We start from the raw sequence: 16065 nt of genomic DNA, 5'->3' as shown, positions 1-16065 counted from the left end.
ATAATTTTCAGCGACACTAATAGCTTTCTACTGTGTTACAGAAATGGAGACAGAAACAGATAGCTTGTCAAATCAGTTTATGAAAGTGACACAGAGGAAGCAGATTCCTTTATTGCCTGCCTTTCAACCCAGGCAGCAATTCTGAGCTCTAATTAACCTGGCACTGCTGAAGTGATCACAGATTACAGTGAACACACAAAAAAGAGGACATGTAATGTCTGCGTGAAATCAATTATAAAGGTGTGGACTGTGCAGCTCCTGGATTAGCACTGCACCTGCTGCTGAGGACAAGGGCCACAGAGGCCGCCCTTCCTTTGATTCTTGTCTAGATGTATGGATTGAACAGGCTGGACAAGAAATGAACAGGGAGGTACTAAACACAGAGGCGAAAGCAGTTGTTTTGTTACTGTGACAAAGAATACATTTACTTTCAGAAAGTTATCATCTATTTTAAACCCCTTTGCTTCAAGGTTTTGTTGGAAAAGGTCACTGATGGATGAGCACATTTAGTACACAAGGAAGGAAGAAACAGGTCTGCTTTTCCATTCAGGAGCTACACATGAGCTTATTATTTTAATAAAAATAAGGGGAAGGAGTCACCAATTAATTTTTTCATTAAAACTAATAGAGATATATTGTTTTGTATTTACTGAAAAGTCAAAATTACTAATCTATTCCTGGTGCTTTAATTAGAATCCCAGAGACCTAGTGTTTCAAAACAAGACCAGACAGGAATGAGATGAGAGCCATAGCCCTGAGGACAGTTCAAGAGCTCTAAAAATGCCCTCTCCATGCCTTCCACTACATTCTGCTAATAAGGGATTTCTCTAGCTAGAAAAGTATTTACACATGGGACTCCATGTCATTCTTATTATACCTTGCTTCTGAAATTTTAACTCTGTTCTTTAGAAAATTAAGTTTGATTCCAAGCAAGGTAAGTGGCAGCTCACTGCTGTCTGTTCTAGGGACAACAGTCTAAAACATCACAGGTCAACAATACTTGTAGACATTTCACATTTATAGCTCCAAAGAATAATATAAACCTTGCTTCCAAAATTACAACTTTAATAAATTACTAGCAGTTGCAGATATGAGAACATAGTATGACCCAGCAAATGACAAGGTTCTAGCCCTTTCTCCTAAAAATTCCTGGTCTCCACTTGGAGTCTGTTTACATTGGAGGTAGTTCATTCTTTCGGTGCTGGGGACTGGACTCGGGACATCCCACACGGCTAAACTTCTGCTTTATGAAGGAGCTAAAGTCCCAATCCAATCCCTACGTGGAATTCCTACCACCTTTGTCTCCCTTGGAATATTATGACCAGATCAGCACAGTTACTTCCTTCCCGCCTTGATGGCGGGCACTGGACCAGGACACTTTCTCCCTGTTCACTCCACGCCATGCATGCTTTAAATAAAGCTCATTTGCATGCACTGGTTTAGGTGGCCGAAAACAGGACAAACTCACAGGATGGAAGACAAATTCCAAATTAACAAAATCTTTTTGGATCACAGTTGTGAATTAAGAGATTTTACCAAAACTGAACACAATGTGCACTTTCCATACTTTGGATGAAAGTCCTGTTGGCTGATGGCGGCACTGCCGGCTGGAGAATGACTATTCAGAATAATTCTCGAAGCTCGGAAAAGGAAGTCATCTAATAACGGTTTAATCAGTGATGAGCCTGGAACAGAGCAGAGTGTCATGTTCAAGAGGAAGACAGATTTTAATTGGGAGAGTCTATTGCACTTTCCTATCAGAGAAGCACAGGCCCTGAGGCCACCTAACAGCCGTATGTCTGGTTTAACTTAGCGTACTCTTCGGGAGCTCAATATGTTGCACAGATCTGTGGCACATTGGGACCAGGAAACAAGGCAAGGAGTAGTCAGGTGACAGTGCCTTCTTTAGGAGTCTGTGACAGTGAAAGGAGTCAAGCCTTCACCTTGGAAGCACAAGTGCCAACACCACTACTAGGCAGAATGGTCTGAGGGACTAATTCGAATCTGGGCATCAGGAAGTCCTCCACACAAGGGCTAAAGAAACTTTCAAGCCGATCTTTGTCAGGTAAAATGATGCTCCCTCCTTCCTGATTAAGAATCACTCTTTTCTACGTATCTTCAATAGTAATGAGGATTCTACAACGCTGGCATAGTTGATGCTACAACTGTGGTAGTTATATTTTGGTTTGTTTTCTAAGTATCATTTATAGCATTCAGATATGAATATCCAAGTTGTAACTACTCCAGGGGAATCTTACATTTCCCCAATGCTGAGGGGGAAATGGCTGGGGATTACTTCCCGGATGAGAACCATTCTTATAAGAATGAAGATATATTATAAAATATAACAATCAGCAAAAGAGACAAACCTCTGAATTGCAACTTTTATTTGATAGTAAGTTACGTGCTAACTATTTTCAACAATATAAAATTTTCCATGTGATTTAAGGACACAGGTGAAAGACACCCTATGTTTTACTAATCATTAAAGTTACAGACCATTTTCTACTCCCAAAAGGTCAAGTTTTCATGGGACATTTAGCAATTATCATATTGTCACAATTATATGAAACACTGGTAGTAGCTGAGAACTGAGGGACTCTTTCCCACACAATAAATAAAATGAACAGTAAGTACCAAGCACTTCCTTCTCTGCCCCACAGAGTGACAGCAGGGTCTTAATGAGCCGCAAGTGTCCTGCCAATAGGATGTTGTCTGCTTCACTGGTCTCACACTCTGCTGTCCGATTGGGTTCAAAGTTATCCAGCCAGGTAACCTCGTCTTCAAGCATGGCAGCTGGGCTGACTCTTAACTGTTCCATTTCTGAAGCTGAGAGGGGGGGTAAAGGTGAGGAGGTGGAAATCTATTACAAAGAAGATTTCTGTCCATGGGAAAAAAGTCCTGGACTAAAGATAACAGTCTAAAGTCCTCATCTTTCACCTCGCAGATCTCACAAGCCTTGTCATTAATAGCCATCTGGCTGCAGACCCTGTTAAGGCCATCTCGTGCGTCAATTAAACACTTGATTGCCTCCTCTGTTGGAGGCCACCATGCTACACACTAAGTTTGAGACAATGGAGAAGATCATTGCTCTAACAAAGCACCTGATTTAGCGAACAAGACTTCCTAAGGGAAGGGAGGAATGGAGAGTAATGAGAAGACTGAAGGCTCTCCACAGTGCTTCCTAAACCAAAGAGGAAGATAAGCTCTCTTCTCCAATCCATAAACCAAACACCGGAGAATAATTTACCCTACCAAATAAGGGCTGACAGTCAGATTCCACACTGGAAGCGTGGCTCAAAGTATCGATTAGTCTAGGCAGTCATATGGACACAGTCGCATTCTCTCTACCTTATACTTGTCAAGACATATAGTCTAACTATGTTACTCCAGTCACCAAGGAACTCACTGCACTGCTCGCAGGCGGAGGAAACCACAGCCTGCAGAGCTGCTGCTCAGGTATATATCAGTCACCATACACTACAGCTTGTGTCATTTGTAAGAAGAAAGGCTTTTACATCAAAGTCTGTTTAGAATGAGGTGCTGGGAAAAGGTTGCTTCTTTTGAGAAGCCATTCTGTTCCTTTTCTAGAGCACAGAGGACAGCCACATGCTGTCTCCTTTAGACTTCCAGTCTCCAGGAACTGTACCTATGAATCCCCCATGGGGCTGTCCAACTTGTACATTCACAGTGGATGTTTATTTTTACCTGGCTTTGAAGTTCTACTCCAATTAATATTTCTGTTGATTCTGAATTTTATTTCCTATAATCTGAAGTGAATTTGAGCATAAAGAGTAGGGAATACATTGAACACCTGATCTGAACAACTAAATTTTACATAGAAAATTTGTATTATTTATAATATATTTGCATTATTTGAAAGTACAGATGAGTCAAATCTCCACATTCTAAAGGGCAACTTCTGTCACTGCTATTTCACTCACTGACTGACCTCTGTCACTATCAAAATGTTTCAACAGATCCCAGCTGCCATTAAACTATCCCCTCAAGTGTCAGAACAGGGACTGGAGAGGTGCTCAGTGGTACAGGTACTGGCTGCTTTCCCAGAAGACTTGAGTTCAGTTTCCAGTGCTCATGTCAGATGGCTTAGAACTGGTAGTAACTCCATTTTTAGGGTATTTAACATCTTCTTCTGGCCTCTGTAGGCATCTAGGCACATCTGCATACATTCATATAAAACATACACATACCCTGTCAAGACTCAATGCTCCAGTGTAGGGGAATGTTAGAACAGGGAGATGGGAGGGATTGGGGGTGGGGAACACCCTCATAGAAGCAGGGAGAGATAGCGGGTTTCTGGAGGGGAAACCAGGTAAGGGGATAACATCTGAAATGCAAATAAAAATATCCAATAAAGGACATACACATAAAGTAAACATAAACCTTAAAAAAATAAAACATGGTAGAATAAACTATGCTAGAGAGTCAAATCCTTCATGTTAATTCTTCCTTAGTTCAATTACAGATGAGACTTGCAAATTCTAAAGTTAACAAGTCTTCTTTGTACCCTGGTTGGGTATATAACAGAAGCAGAGCTCAGTAGCATATGGACTTACAAGCCATTTCCAAGAAAACAAAATCCAATGTCAAAAATGAATGTATTCTGACTTTCTAACAGGTACTTCAGACCTGGTCTGTCACTTTCATTTCCCTCCCCAGAATCAAAGTGAGACTTTACTTACTTGTCAGATCATCCAATAACTGGCATCGCAAATCAAAATACTCCATACACTGAGACAGCAGTCTAAAAACCAGATAGATTCCAGTTACTAAAAACGGGCTGATTTTAAAAGATAAAGCATTTTCCTTTAAAAAATAAGTTCACAAAGCAGCTAAGCAAGGTAATTTTCCTAAACATACAATTACTTACATTAAATACCAATTTTAGCATGAAGGAAATCAATAACTTTTGTAGTCTATAGTCTAGGCACAATGGTGTAGAGAGAATAAAACTTAACAAACGTATCGTTTTAAAATAACAAACACTGATTGCTTTTGTTCACCCAAATGTGAACTATTATCTATCAGTTAGCTGTCAAATGCAGGGCGTTACTGGATTGTTCCAGTGAACAGGAGTACGGGTTCTAGAATCGGATTGTGTCCCAGTGGGCAGGAGCACAGGATCAGACTGGTTTCAATCCTGGCTCTACTACTCATAGCTGGTGTCCATGACACCTCATTCCTCTCAGTCTTGTAATTTCTAATGCTTAGTATAGAATAAAAATGTGTGAATATTTGGATATACATGGACCAAGTAGGTATAATGAACCAAGATTTTTAGGTTATTTAAAATTAAAGATAATAATATATCCAAACTCAGACATTTCTGAGTGTAAAACTCTCTGTTTCTCTCTGTCTGTCTCTGTCTGTCTGTCTGTCTGTCTGTCTGTCTGTCTGTCTCTCTCTCTCTCTCTCTCACACACACACACACACACACACACACACACACACACACACACACGCCCCTTGGTAAACTGTGCAGCACAGTTAGCTATTGTAATTGCTAATTATATACCAAACTAAGACATTTTAAAAATGTAAAATACAAATTTAATTTCAAATTTATGAAAATTATAACCATTCAACTGTATGCAAAATTAAATAGTTTTACAAGTCAACAACCTGTCAAAAGATTCTTTTGTTAAAAAAAATCTCATCTCATATTTTGTTAAAAATTTATTCCTTTTATGTTACATGTGAATGTTTGTCTGCACGTGTGTATGAGTGTCATGTGTGCGCTTGGTGCCCACAGAAGTCAGGAGAGGGCAGTAGATCCCCTGGAACTGGGGTTATGGATGTTCTCATGTGGCTGCTGGGAGTTACACCCAGGTCCTCTGAGGAGCAATGGGTACTCTTAGCCATGGAGCCACTGCTGCAGCTCCTTCCTTTTGCCTGTCACCTTTAATTGTGGAGGAATTAAGTAACTTGTTGCACAGTGAGGACAAGTCCAACAGCTTCAACTTCTTAAACAACGGAAAACTTCCACTTGACAATCACTGTCCTTCAAATAAATGTTTATATTTAGAAAAATTTCACATAGGAAGTTTGGAATCCAATTCCAAAGTCAAAAATAGTCAAGGGAAAAAGAAGCTGTCTACTTTCAGTTCAGATGCTTACTAGGTAAAAATATTTCCTGAAAATTAGTTCTAAATAATTAAAGAACTATTTTTCATTACTAAAAATATACAACTAGCATCTACTTCAGGTTCAATCCTGAGGGTAAGTTGCAAATACATTTGGGTTGAACATTTAACAAGTCATCCATAATGATCTATTTTCAAAACCAAAAAATACTGACTTATTTACACATCAGGATTTTAAAACTTAAAAGTCAAATGCTTCAAGATAACATGTTGATAATTAAATATGTGGACCATGAATTTTTACGCATTAGAAAGTGTACGAGAGCATAACAAGCATTGACACGGACACCCACACAGAGACACACCCACACCCTCTCACACACACTTAATGCTGTAAGAAAGACCTACAAATAACAGATAAAACAGCTGAAGGGTATCTTGTGTCATATGCCTCATCTCAAAAATACATACATTTTAAAAGCCCAGGATCAATAAAAAAAAGAAATATCTTGATAATTTTAGTTAGATTAACAAAACAAACACAGTCAAAAAACTTAAGTATTAAACTTGGAAATGAAAGTAAGAATGTTGTCATTGATTTTTATAGAGAAAAAAAAGGGGGGGGGTTACGAGCATACCATCAGCAACTGTCCATAAAATTAATATTCTATATGAAATGAAAATTCTAGAACTCAAATATTAGCAAAGTAGAATTTAAAAAAGTCCCAACTAAGAAAAGTACTAGGCTAGGAAGTTTTATTGGTAAATTCTATTAAACATTTAAAAAACTAATAGTAGTCCTTCTCAAACTCTATGACCCTGAGGAGAAGGTAATGCTTTCCAATTCTTATGAGGACAACAGTATCCTAATATCAAAGCCAGATAAAGATCCCATGAGAAAATTACAAACCAACTACCCTCATAAATACTAAAGCAAAAATCCCCAATATTAGCAAACCAGCACACTTAAAAAATTCTAGAACATGAACAGGCTGTTTTCTTGGAATGTAGCGACAGTCAGACATGAAATGCATTATTACCAGAGAGGAGTGAAGGAGCCCACACAAATCAGCTCCAGTGACAGGGACAAAAAGCATCCAACATGGAGCCTGAAGAGAAGGCTCAGTGGTTAGGAGCACTTGCTGCTCTTGTACAGGACCTGGGCTTGGTTCCTAACACTTGAGTGCCAGATGATCCAATACCTTCTTCTGGTCTCTACAGGTTCTAGGCACACACACATGCAGGCAAAACGTCCATACGTATTAAATACAATTACAGACGTTAAAAAAAGTAGGACCCAGCAAAGTTTAATGCTGCCCCTTATCAAAACACTGATTGAAGTAGGACCTGAAGGGTCTATCTCAACACAATCAAGGCCATGTGCAAGGGGACACAAGTGTGATGTGGACCAAGGGACAGGCTCAAAGAACCCTGGGATGCTACCAATTAGGAAGAGTAGTGTGGGAGTGAGGAGTGGTGGAGAGGGAAGCCTGGTGGGCTTTAACTCTCATCCTGCATCAGGAAAAACATGCAGAAGCTGCATGTGAGGAGAGGAAAGAGAAGCTCTCTTGTCTTGAGAACTAGAGTAGCACAGAAAACCACTCCCCGCCTCTGTGTCTTTATTACATACCTCTGATTGACTCCTCTCATGATACTGGTCGGGGACCAGAGAGGCAGCTGTGCTGTGAGAATGACACCTAAGAGGAACTGATTTGGCTTCTGCACTTCTGGATGGGCCGAAGTGTCTGTTTGACTCAGAGTGTACAGCTGATCACAGGCGACCCGGCGGATCTGAAATGTGATCAGTGGTAAATGAAAGATCAACACTGCAGACTGCTTAAAAAGTAGCACCCTGAAAATCCACATCATTTACTTATTCAAATGACGGAAATATATTAGAAAGATGTTAACTCTAACTTTGAATGACAAAAGATTTGACAGAGTAAATGGACTAATTAAAAAATAAATGTGGTTTGGAAACTGACTTCCCAAATTACTCTACTACTTTACTTGAGCTAAAAGGTTTATAACTCAATGAAAATAAACCCCATTTTCAAATATTTTTTTTTAAAAAAGCTTATTTTCATGGTCACATATGAAAGAATTAAAAACCTAACAGACGTTCATGGTTTGAAGGTGATCTCTCCAGACTCTGACCAGCATGCTGAAGCCTGACATCTGCTGCTTTTGCACTTAACAGATGCTTAACACTGGGGGCTGCTCTTTGATTGTTAACAAAAACTCAAATATCAATCAGTTCTAACCCCAGTGCTGAAACCTTTGTTGGAATGTGGAGGGAGAAGGAGAAGGCAGAAGTATAGTCCGCATGGTCTCTTTTCCTTCAGGGTGGTGTCTGTAGCCATTCCTTCTGTGCTCCTCACCATGCTGTAGACCTGGATGAAAGCCCATAACAAGGGCAAACGGTCTTTTGCTATGTAATAGCAATCCTTACCTCAGCGCTTGGTGATCCAAGCAGAATATCGATGATAAAATCAGCAACACATGGTAAGCTGTAGAAAGACGCTAGAGAAAACAAGGAGAATGAAGGAAATAATCAGGAAACACATTTACAAAATGACAGCATTCCTAAGGAATTTCTTAAAAGCAAATTTAAGCAGAAAAATTTCCCCTTTCTACATAGAGGCAAACCCCAGGATTGTCTATAATGGTCTCTGGGAACAGCAGGCCTCATGGCACATTTCAGTACCACTACCTTCTGTGTACATACCAGTTACAGAATAAGGACGTCTTCTCTCTAAAAACTACAGTGCTACTAACTATAATACACCTTAACCTAAGTTCATACATGAAAAGAGATAAAAACTTGGAGAAGTTGTATTTTCTCAACTTGAAAATGTCTTAAACAATTTCAGGAAAATTAAATTATAAGAATGGTACAGGCTTGAAAAGCTGTTTCATAATGATTTATACTTTCCATATAAAAATCTTCAAATTCATTTGTTCTCAGAAAATGTCTACAGTTATTATTTTAATTAATTATAAGTTGGAACTATATATTCTAGTTTCTATGTCTATCTTGATTTTCACTTCTGACTTATACAATTAGTTTGCATGGCCATCAAATCTTTATCTGTGGTAGTCTGAAATAAGTAATTACAAGATCATTAGTACAAGATCATTAGTACAGGTCCTAGAATGGGTTACTTTGTGTCTATTTCCTGAACAATACAAAGTGTCTGGGAGCTGGAGATTCAGCAGGAAATGCAATGTACACGTCTCTGGCCTTGTGGAGCTCACAGTGTAGTTGGAGGAGAGGGGATGGTGGCAATACCATGAAAAATGAGTGTGTTGTATTGACGGTTATTAAAACAAACGAGGCTGAAAGAGTAAGGGAAGGGTTTGGGTTGTGTGAGGGCACGGGGAAGGCTTGAGCTTTTGGGAAGATGGTCAGGGAATGTCTAACCAGACATCTGAATGTTACGTATTCAAAGGCTTGCAGGTGAGGAAGGAGCACGAAGAGAAAGAGGGAACAGCAGTGCAAAGGGCCTGAGGCAGGAATGTATCTTATGTAGAGGAAAGAGCAAAGAGGCCGGCAAGTGAGGGATAAACTAGAAGATGGGAGAAAGAGAATTGCTGGTATTAAGTTGTGTTGGGTTTGGGGACTTAGTGAAGAGTTGGCTTTTACTGTGGATAAGCAGAGAAGCCTGTGAGTTCTGAAGAAGTAGCATGCATGAGGAATAAACTGTAAGGGCAGGAGTAGGAGAGAAATTAGGCCAGCATTGATTGGTATAATCTACTTAAGAGACGGGGGCAGTGTGGAAGTACTAACTCCGCACAAAAGGGGCATAAAGAGGTAGAATTCAGAATCTGAAGGTTACACTCCGATAACAGAAGCAGAGACAGTAAAATGTGATATTTACTCCAGGTTCTTAGGCAGAGTATGCAGGAAGCTCGAACTGCTCTGCTCATAAACTGGTAGAACTTCCGAGTGATACGGGCAAGATCAGTTATTCTGAACAGGTCAGGTTTGGGACATCTCAAGTAGAGTGATGAGGAGAGTGGTCCAGACTACAGACTCAAACTAACGTGTAGGGTACAGTGTCTAGGTGGATTTAAGGCTGTGAAACTGGATGGAGTCACCAAGAAAGAGAGAAGACAAACCAGAGATATTGAGGAACTAAGGCCTAGCATGTCTGCCCACTAGAAGTCATTAACAAAGATTACAGAGCCAGACCTAGATTTCATCATTTTTATATGGTGACTATATAATTCTGACATTATTTATTATAAACCAGTAACCTGGGTGGTTCGATTCCTTAGTTAGAATTATCTCCAGAGCAGACATGGCACCCTACAACACCTGATGTAGAATTGTATGTGTGGCCACACAAGGCTCAGCAAACACTCAAACATTCCTGTAGAATTAACCACTTTAGCACTGTTTTTACCTGGTCTACATCCTTACTTTCTCTATTCCTTCTCTCATGAAAAGGAGCTTTTCATAAAGCGATGTCAAGCCTTAACAGAAACCAAGCTTTTCTTTGAGAGGAATGGATTACCAATCAGCCGCGTCCTACCCAGTTGCTGACTCCGAAGCTGCAGGCACGTAACAAGAAGAGACAGAGCCTCTCCAGCAATCAGCGCATCTTTGGTGGACACAGACTGCTGCCGGACACAGATCCCGGCATGCAGGGCCGCTGGCTCTCCTTCACTGCTCGAGCTGCAATTGCTTCCTGAAGGCAGGGAACACAAGCTGAGTATGGCCCTGTCCTAGAGTTTGCAGTGTTTAGTGTAAGACCCACAGTCCCCGTGCAGTGGTAAATACTGAAGGAAGCACTGATAGGGAGCAGGAGATGGAGTCTCCCTGCTTGATGCACACCAGCTGCTTTGCCCTAAACCATCTGCAGGGATTCAAATGTTTTCACATGACAAAACTCCTTTCAGGTGGGAGAAGGCCTTGTACCTTACAAGGTGATCTCGATGGACTACATGGACACGAGAATCCTAAAAACAGAATTTACTTAACATTTCTGCATATTCTGGCACACACCCTCAATCCCAGTAAGGAATCCCAGAAGCAGGGTAGACAGATCTGAGTGTGAGGTCACCCTGGTCTATACATCAAGCAGTTGGCCAGCCAAGGCTACAGTGAGACCTATCTCAAAAGACCCAAACCAAGCCGAACTAGAAAAACCTTTTACTATTGATGTATTTATAAACATAGAGAGCAGGAAGAACTAACAAAACCAACAAATAGAGCTACATGAAAAGGCCCAACAGGGAATAAGTGGACGGTCCAGAAGGGTAGCTCAGTTGGTAAAATGCTTAGCATGCTAACTATAAGACCCTGAACTCAGTACCCAGAACCCATGGGTGCAGCGGGGCATAGTAGCACACCTACCAATCCAGCACTGGGGAGGGGGAGACAGGGAGCACATTCCCAGGGCCTACTGAATCAGCCTAGCCTAATGGGTGATTTCTATGTCAACGAGAGACCCTGTCTTAAAACAGCCGCTCTCACCCCAAACCAAAAGAGAACAAAAATATCTGAAGAACAATAATCTTATATCGATCTCTCCTCTCTCTCTCTCTCTCTCTCTCTCTCTCTCTCTCTCTCTCTCTCTCTCTCCACTCTGGAGTTGGAACAAACCAAGAAAAAAAAACTGTTTACCATGCTAGCCTTCTGGGAAATTTATGTTTCTGCTACAAATTATAGGTGTTGGAACACTTTTATACTCAGCAAACCTAGTATAAAAATAAATAAAGATGTCAGGATTTGACATCTGCACATAAGCCATGCATTAATAAGCGCCCTTTCTCTTAAGAAAAGGTATCAAGACTCACGGATTTTTTAATCATGTTCAAAAGCAAGAGGAAAAGCTTCTTTTTATAATCTGGCAAATCTTCCCATGGATTATTCTTACAGCTGATTCTTGCCCAATGCTCTATTACTGTCTTTTTGGTTCTGAAGATTTTTCTACATGGGTACTGTATTCACATCACGTTTACCCCCACCCAACCCCTCCCACATTCTCATCATATGTACACATGTATACAAATGTAAACAGGCACACACACATACTAATGAGGACCAAAATGCCACAGGGAATATACTGTTCTGTGTTTACTTAAGAGCACTGTCCCAGTTTAAATCATTACCTGAACTGCTGAGTCTGTTTCTAATTCCAGCAGGAAACAGAGAATTACTTTCTTTAATTGGCTGGCTACTTCCGACGAGGTCAAGCCGTCCTGCAGCTGCAGCCCACGAGAGTCTCATGAAACAAGCCACAGTGGCAGTGAAATCATTTGCTTCCATAGTCTAAGGAGGCATGGGAAGGGTATTATGAGAGAGACATGGTGACTTCTCTAACTGTGGCCTCAGGTAGAACCCTTCTCTCTCAGATCATGCAGGACTGCCCTTCTCACGCTGCGTCCTCACACAGGCTCATTAAGAGCTGTTTCCTGTAGTCCCTAATCCCCATGCTCTAGTTTAACCAATCGTTCCTCAGTTTGTTTTCTTGCCTTGTCCTCTCCTACACAGTACACTGCAGCTTCCATGAACATCCTGTCACGTAGCATGTGAGCTCCGGTTTTGTTCTTTTTACTTGAACAAGTCTCCTGTCCAACTCTCCCACTCTGTTCACCATTTAGTCTTTAAGAGCGTAAACAGGCCTGACAGCACAGGTGAGTGGACTCAGCCCTGGCTTGTCTGTGCAGGTTTACACTTGCTACTTCCACCTGGATCAGTTCTGTACTTGCAGTCAGCCTCCTTTCTACGCGCACTAAGGTGCCTGGAAGCAGTGTTCGCACTGGAGCTGCTCTATATTCACTGCTTCCTCTCCCGAGCAGGAGCCACTTGGTTCTTGTTGAGTTCACCGACTACTTACTTGTATTGCAACTCGAGCAGCAGGAATGATTTCCTCAACCCTAATGGAAGACCTGTCTGATACCGACAACTGTCTGTAGGATGACTTTTCTGGGGTCCCACATAGGGACATCTGTCTGCTTGTCTGCCGGCTGACATTTCGGAATGGACGGGAAGAAAGTGCTTCTATGCCATCTTTGGTGAGGTCTTCATCTAATGATGTTGGCATTGTCTGTCCAACAAGTAAAAACCTTAAACAGAGAAGGCAAATGCTCATTTGAAGTTATTTCATACTCTTTTAAAATGATAAAATTTGGAAGACAAGAAAAATATTGCCTTGAGAGAATAGTGCAATCTATCTTCATACCTTGCAAGTTGTAGACAGATAGAATAAACACCCTGTCTTGTCTCATAGTCTACTTCTGACGGGATGGAATCTCTCTGCATGACATTTACAACCAAACTTCAAAGAAAGAACAAAGATAGTATATTAAAGACCTCAATTTCTTTAAAACAGAAAACTAAATGCACTTTCCATAAATGTTTAGTTAACAAGTTTCTACGTGAACTATGTACATACGTATTTCTATCACAAGGACTTCCATAATAATTAGACCTGTGGTTTCTACATAAACTATCCACATTATGTATTTCTATCATGAGGACTTCCATAATAATTAGACCTGTGGTTGTGCTTTACAGATAATCAAGAGATGTTCAGATTGCAGCTTTTCTCACTAATTGGTTTGCCACCACAGAACAATGCCTACCTTGTTATTAGTAGAACTAGCAATTCAAGAAAATCTATCAAAAATTGGTGCATTCAATCAAGCTTGTTTTCAATCTCTACTTTTCTTGGTTCCGTTCTTATCTCTCCACCCTCCAAATCTATTCTTAGAAGGTCAACCAGAGTAAATTAGCCTTTTAATGTAAATCAGATCAAGGTACTCATCTGCACAAAGCTGTTCACTGGCTTCCACATGAACAGAAGAGGCAGAGGGCGCAGAGCAGGCTGTGAGGTGCTACACACTCTGATCCTGAGTGTCCACAGAGTGCCACATTCTATCGGGCCAAAGTCATTGGCTTTGAGCACCCTGGCCTCTGGTGTCCTACATAGGTACCAGGCAGCTTCCCCACCAAGAGGAGACGACTAGCTGCTGGCCAAGCGTTGCCCCTTCCTAGTTTTCAACTTTCTGTACAATGTCACCTTACCAAGTAGACATTTTCTCATCTACCATTAAGAATCACAACCTTACTCCTTAGCTTCCTCTTCTGTGTCTTTTGATAGCTCTTAATCCCTTTTAACAAGAACCTTTACTTAGTGGCTTACTGTTTGTCTCCCTCTCTAGTAGACTGCAAGCTTTATGGGGACATAAATTTTGTCTACTTTACTCACTTCTGTCTGTCCCCATTATTTAAAATGTATAACATAGACACTATCAAGTACCCACAGGAAGTCCAAGAATAATGCCTTGACTACCACAGACATGCAAACTGTTGGCTCACTTGAAACGAGTGTTTAAAGAAGAGCATTTCTAAACTGCAGACATGGTGGCTGAAGTCAAAGCTGTAGAATTGACAAAATCATGGCAGGCTTGCCTGAGTTAGAATGTTAATTTCAGGCTAGCCTGGCCTACAGAATAAGACCCTGTCTCAAGGAAAGAAGGGGTAGGGTGGAGAAATGGAGGCAAGAAGGAAGCCTGCGGGGGTTGGGGGGACTGCAGGGAGAAGGGTGTAAGCACAACAAGAAATTTTGTGTGCACACCAGAACTTCCACAATGCTTGGGAATTATTTTTTAATATTAATTTTATGTTACACGTGTGTGTGTGTGTGTGTGTGTGTGTGTGTGTGTGTGTATGTGTGTGTAATATCCTGCGGAAATCTGAAGATGGTGTTGGATCCTGTGGAACTGCAGTTAGAAGTGGTTGTAGTGCACTCTTAACCACTGAGCCATCTATCTACCTGCTGCTTGGTAATTCTTTTAATCCTCATTTTTCCCTTGTTATCTTCAAGGTCCCTGTCTAGATTCTTTTCTATGCTATTTTTCCACACAGGACTTCTATTAACCATCTTTTGCTCAAAGTTCAAGTTGGTCTTCATTCCTTCCTGCTTGAGGACCGTTCTTTACTTTTGACCTTCTAGTCAGGTCTAGCTGAGTAGACATAAAGACAAGCAATACATGTTTATGCTTTTAACTCATCTTGCCTTCTACTTGGATTACAGCACTCTTTCTCTCCTTCTCTGCTTACTGACCTAAGGAATAGTCCACTCATTCTCAATTCCCAGCTCACAGATTCCTTTTTTTGTGAAGCATGTCCTAGACTCTTATATCAGCTTTTCCTTCCCTCAGCCATGGCCATAGGCCACTGCTTCCAGGCTAATTAGCTGTTACTCTCCATTTAAGTGCAAACTTCTGAAGAGACGGGTTCCACCTAATCAACTCCGTTCCACTAGTGTCAATGTTGCTGCAATGCAGGACACAAAGTCATGGACGACTGAAGAAAGAGAGGCAGTCACCTCAACTTTACTTTTCTTGAAAATCTCCCTCCCTTGCTGAGGGGAGAGACATTCTTCACTAAGTTTTCCCAAGTAATGAAAAGTCAGAAAATGAATAGAAACATCCTAAGACATCGAAGCACCGTTTCTATTTGTTGTAACCCTCATAATGCCTTACACAATTCACTGGAGGAAAAAGCAGGGCTTACATGGGAGAAATAAACCAATATGACCATGATGAGTTTTGCAACTCACAAACCTCAAGCCTCCAGCTTTGAGAAAGTTCTCACAGAAGGACTTTGCACAGCTTCTTGCCATGTCATCATCAGCTGTTGGCATGAGTTTGGAGCTTAGAACCTGGGGAGCAAAGAAGCACAGTTAGTCACGCTAACATTTTCTGAGGAGGGTATTCTTACTTATACAGCTCAAGGCAGAATTCCCTTGATGCACCTCTTAGTTCCTCAAGAAGATTATGAAGGCTGATCTCCCTCAGTAAAGACAATCACATTTTTCCATACTGTGTTTAATTAGGATTTCTTCTTCCAGTTTTGAACACAAAGTGTTTTCATAAAATGTCTTCAAGCTTAGATAACAGATAAATTCATGTAATACCCAAAATATGTTCTTTAAACACACGC

General features: G+C 40.8%; 1 protein-coding gene and 1 long non-coding RNA gene across 4 annotated transcripts in view; one reads left to right on the top strand and one right to left on the bottom strand.

The window, feature by feature from the left end:
* LOC134479024 (uncharacterized) overlaps positions 1 to 11842 on the top strand; it is a 36958-nt gene extending 25116 nt beyond the window's left edge. Inside the window, exon 3 of the long non-coding RNA XR_010051960.1 lies at positions 10558 to 11842. This is a non-coding gene — a long non-coding RNA (uncharacterized LOC134479024). The remainder of the gene's footprint in view (positions 1 to 10557) is intronic.
* Usp24 (ubiquitin specific peptidase 24) overlaps positions 1 to 16065 on the bottom strand; it is a 129752-nt gene that overhangs the window by 36774 nt on the left and 76913 nt on the right. For all 3 annotated transcript variants that reach the window (XM_006238511.4, NM_001271206.2, XM_039109959.2), the window contains 10 exons: positions 15687 to 15784; positions 13298 to 13393; positions 12953 to 13181; positions 12225 to 12384; positions 10643 to 10798; positions 8557 to 8627; positions 7735 to 7895; positions 4704 to 4765; positions 2638 to 2829; positions 1568 to 1685 (listed from right to left, as the gene is read on the bottom strand). In XM_006238511.4, coding sequence (XP_006238573.1) covers positions 1568 to 1685; positions 2638 to 2829; positions 4704 to 4765; positions 7735 to 7895; positions 8557 to 8627; positions 10643 to 10798; positions 12225 to 12384; positions 12953 to 13181; positions 13298 to 13393; positions 15687 to 15784 — 1343 coding nt within the window. The remainder of the gene's footprint in view (positions 1 to 1567; positions 1686 to 2637; positions 2830 to 4703; positions 4766 to 7734; positions 7896 to 8556; positions 8628 to 10642; positions 10799 to 12224; positions 12385 to 12952; positions 13182 to 13297; positions 13394 to 15686; positions 15785 to 16065) is intronic.

The sequence above is a fragment of the Rattus norvegicus genome, chromosome 5 (assembly GCF_036323735.1).
Source record: "Rattus norvegicus strain BN/NHsdMcwi chromosome 5, GRCr8, whole genome shotgun sequence".
Lineage (NCBI taxonomy): Eukaryota > Metazoa > Chordata > Mammalia > Rodentia > Muridae > Rattus > Rattus norvegicus.
The sequence above is the reverse complement of the archived record's forward strand: the minus strand, read 5'-3'. Positions and strand labels throughout refer to the sequence as shown.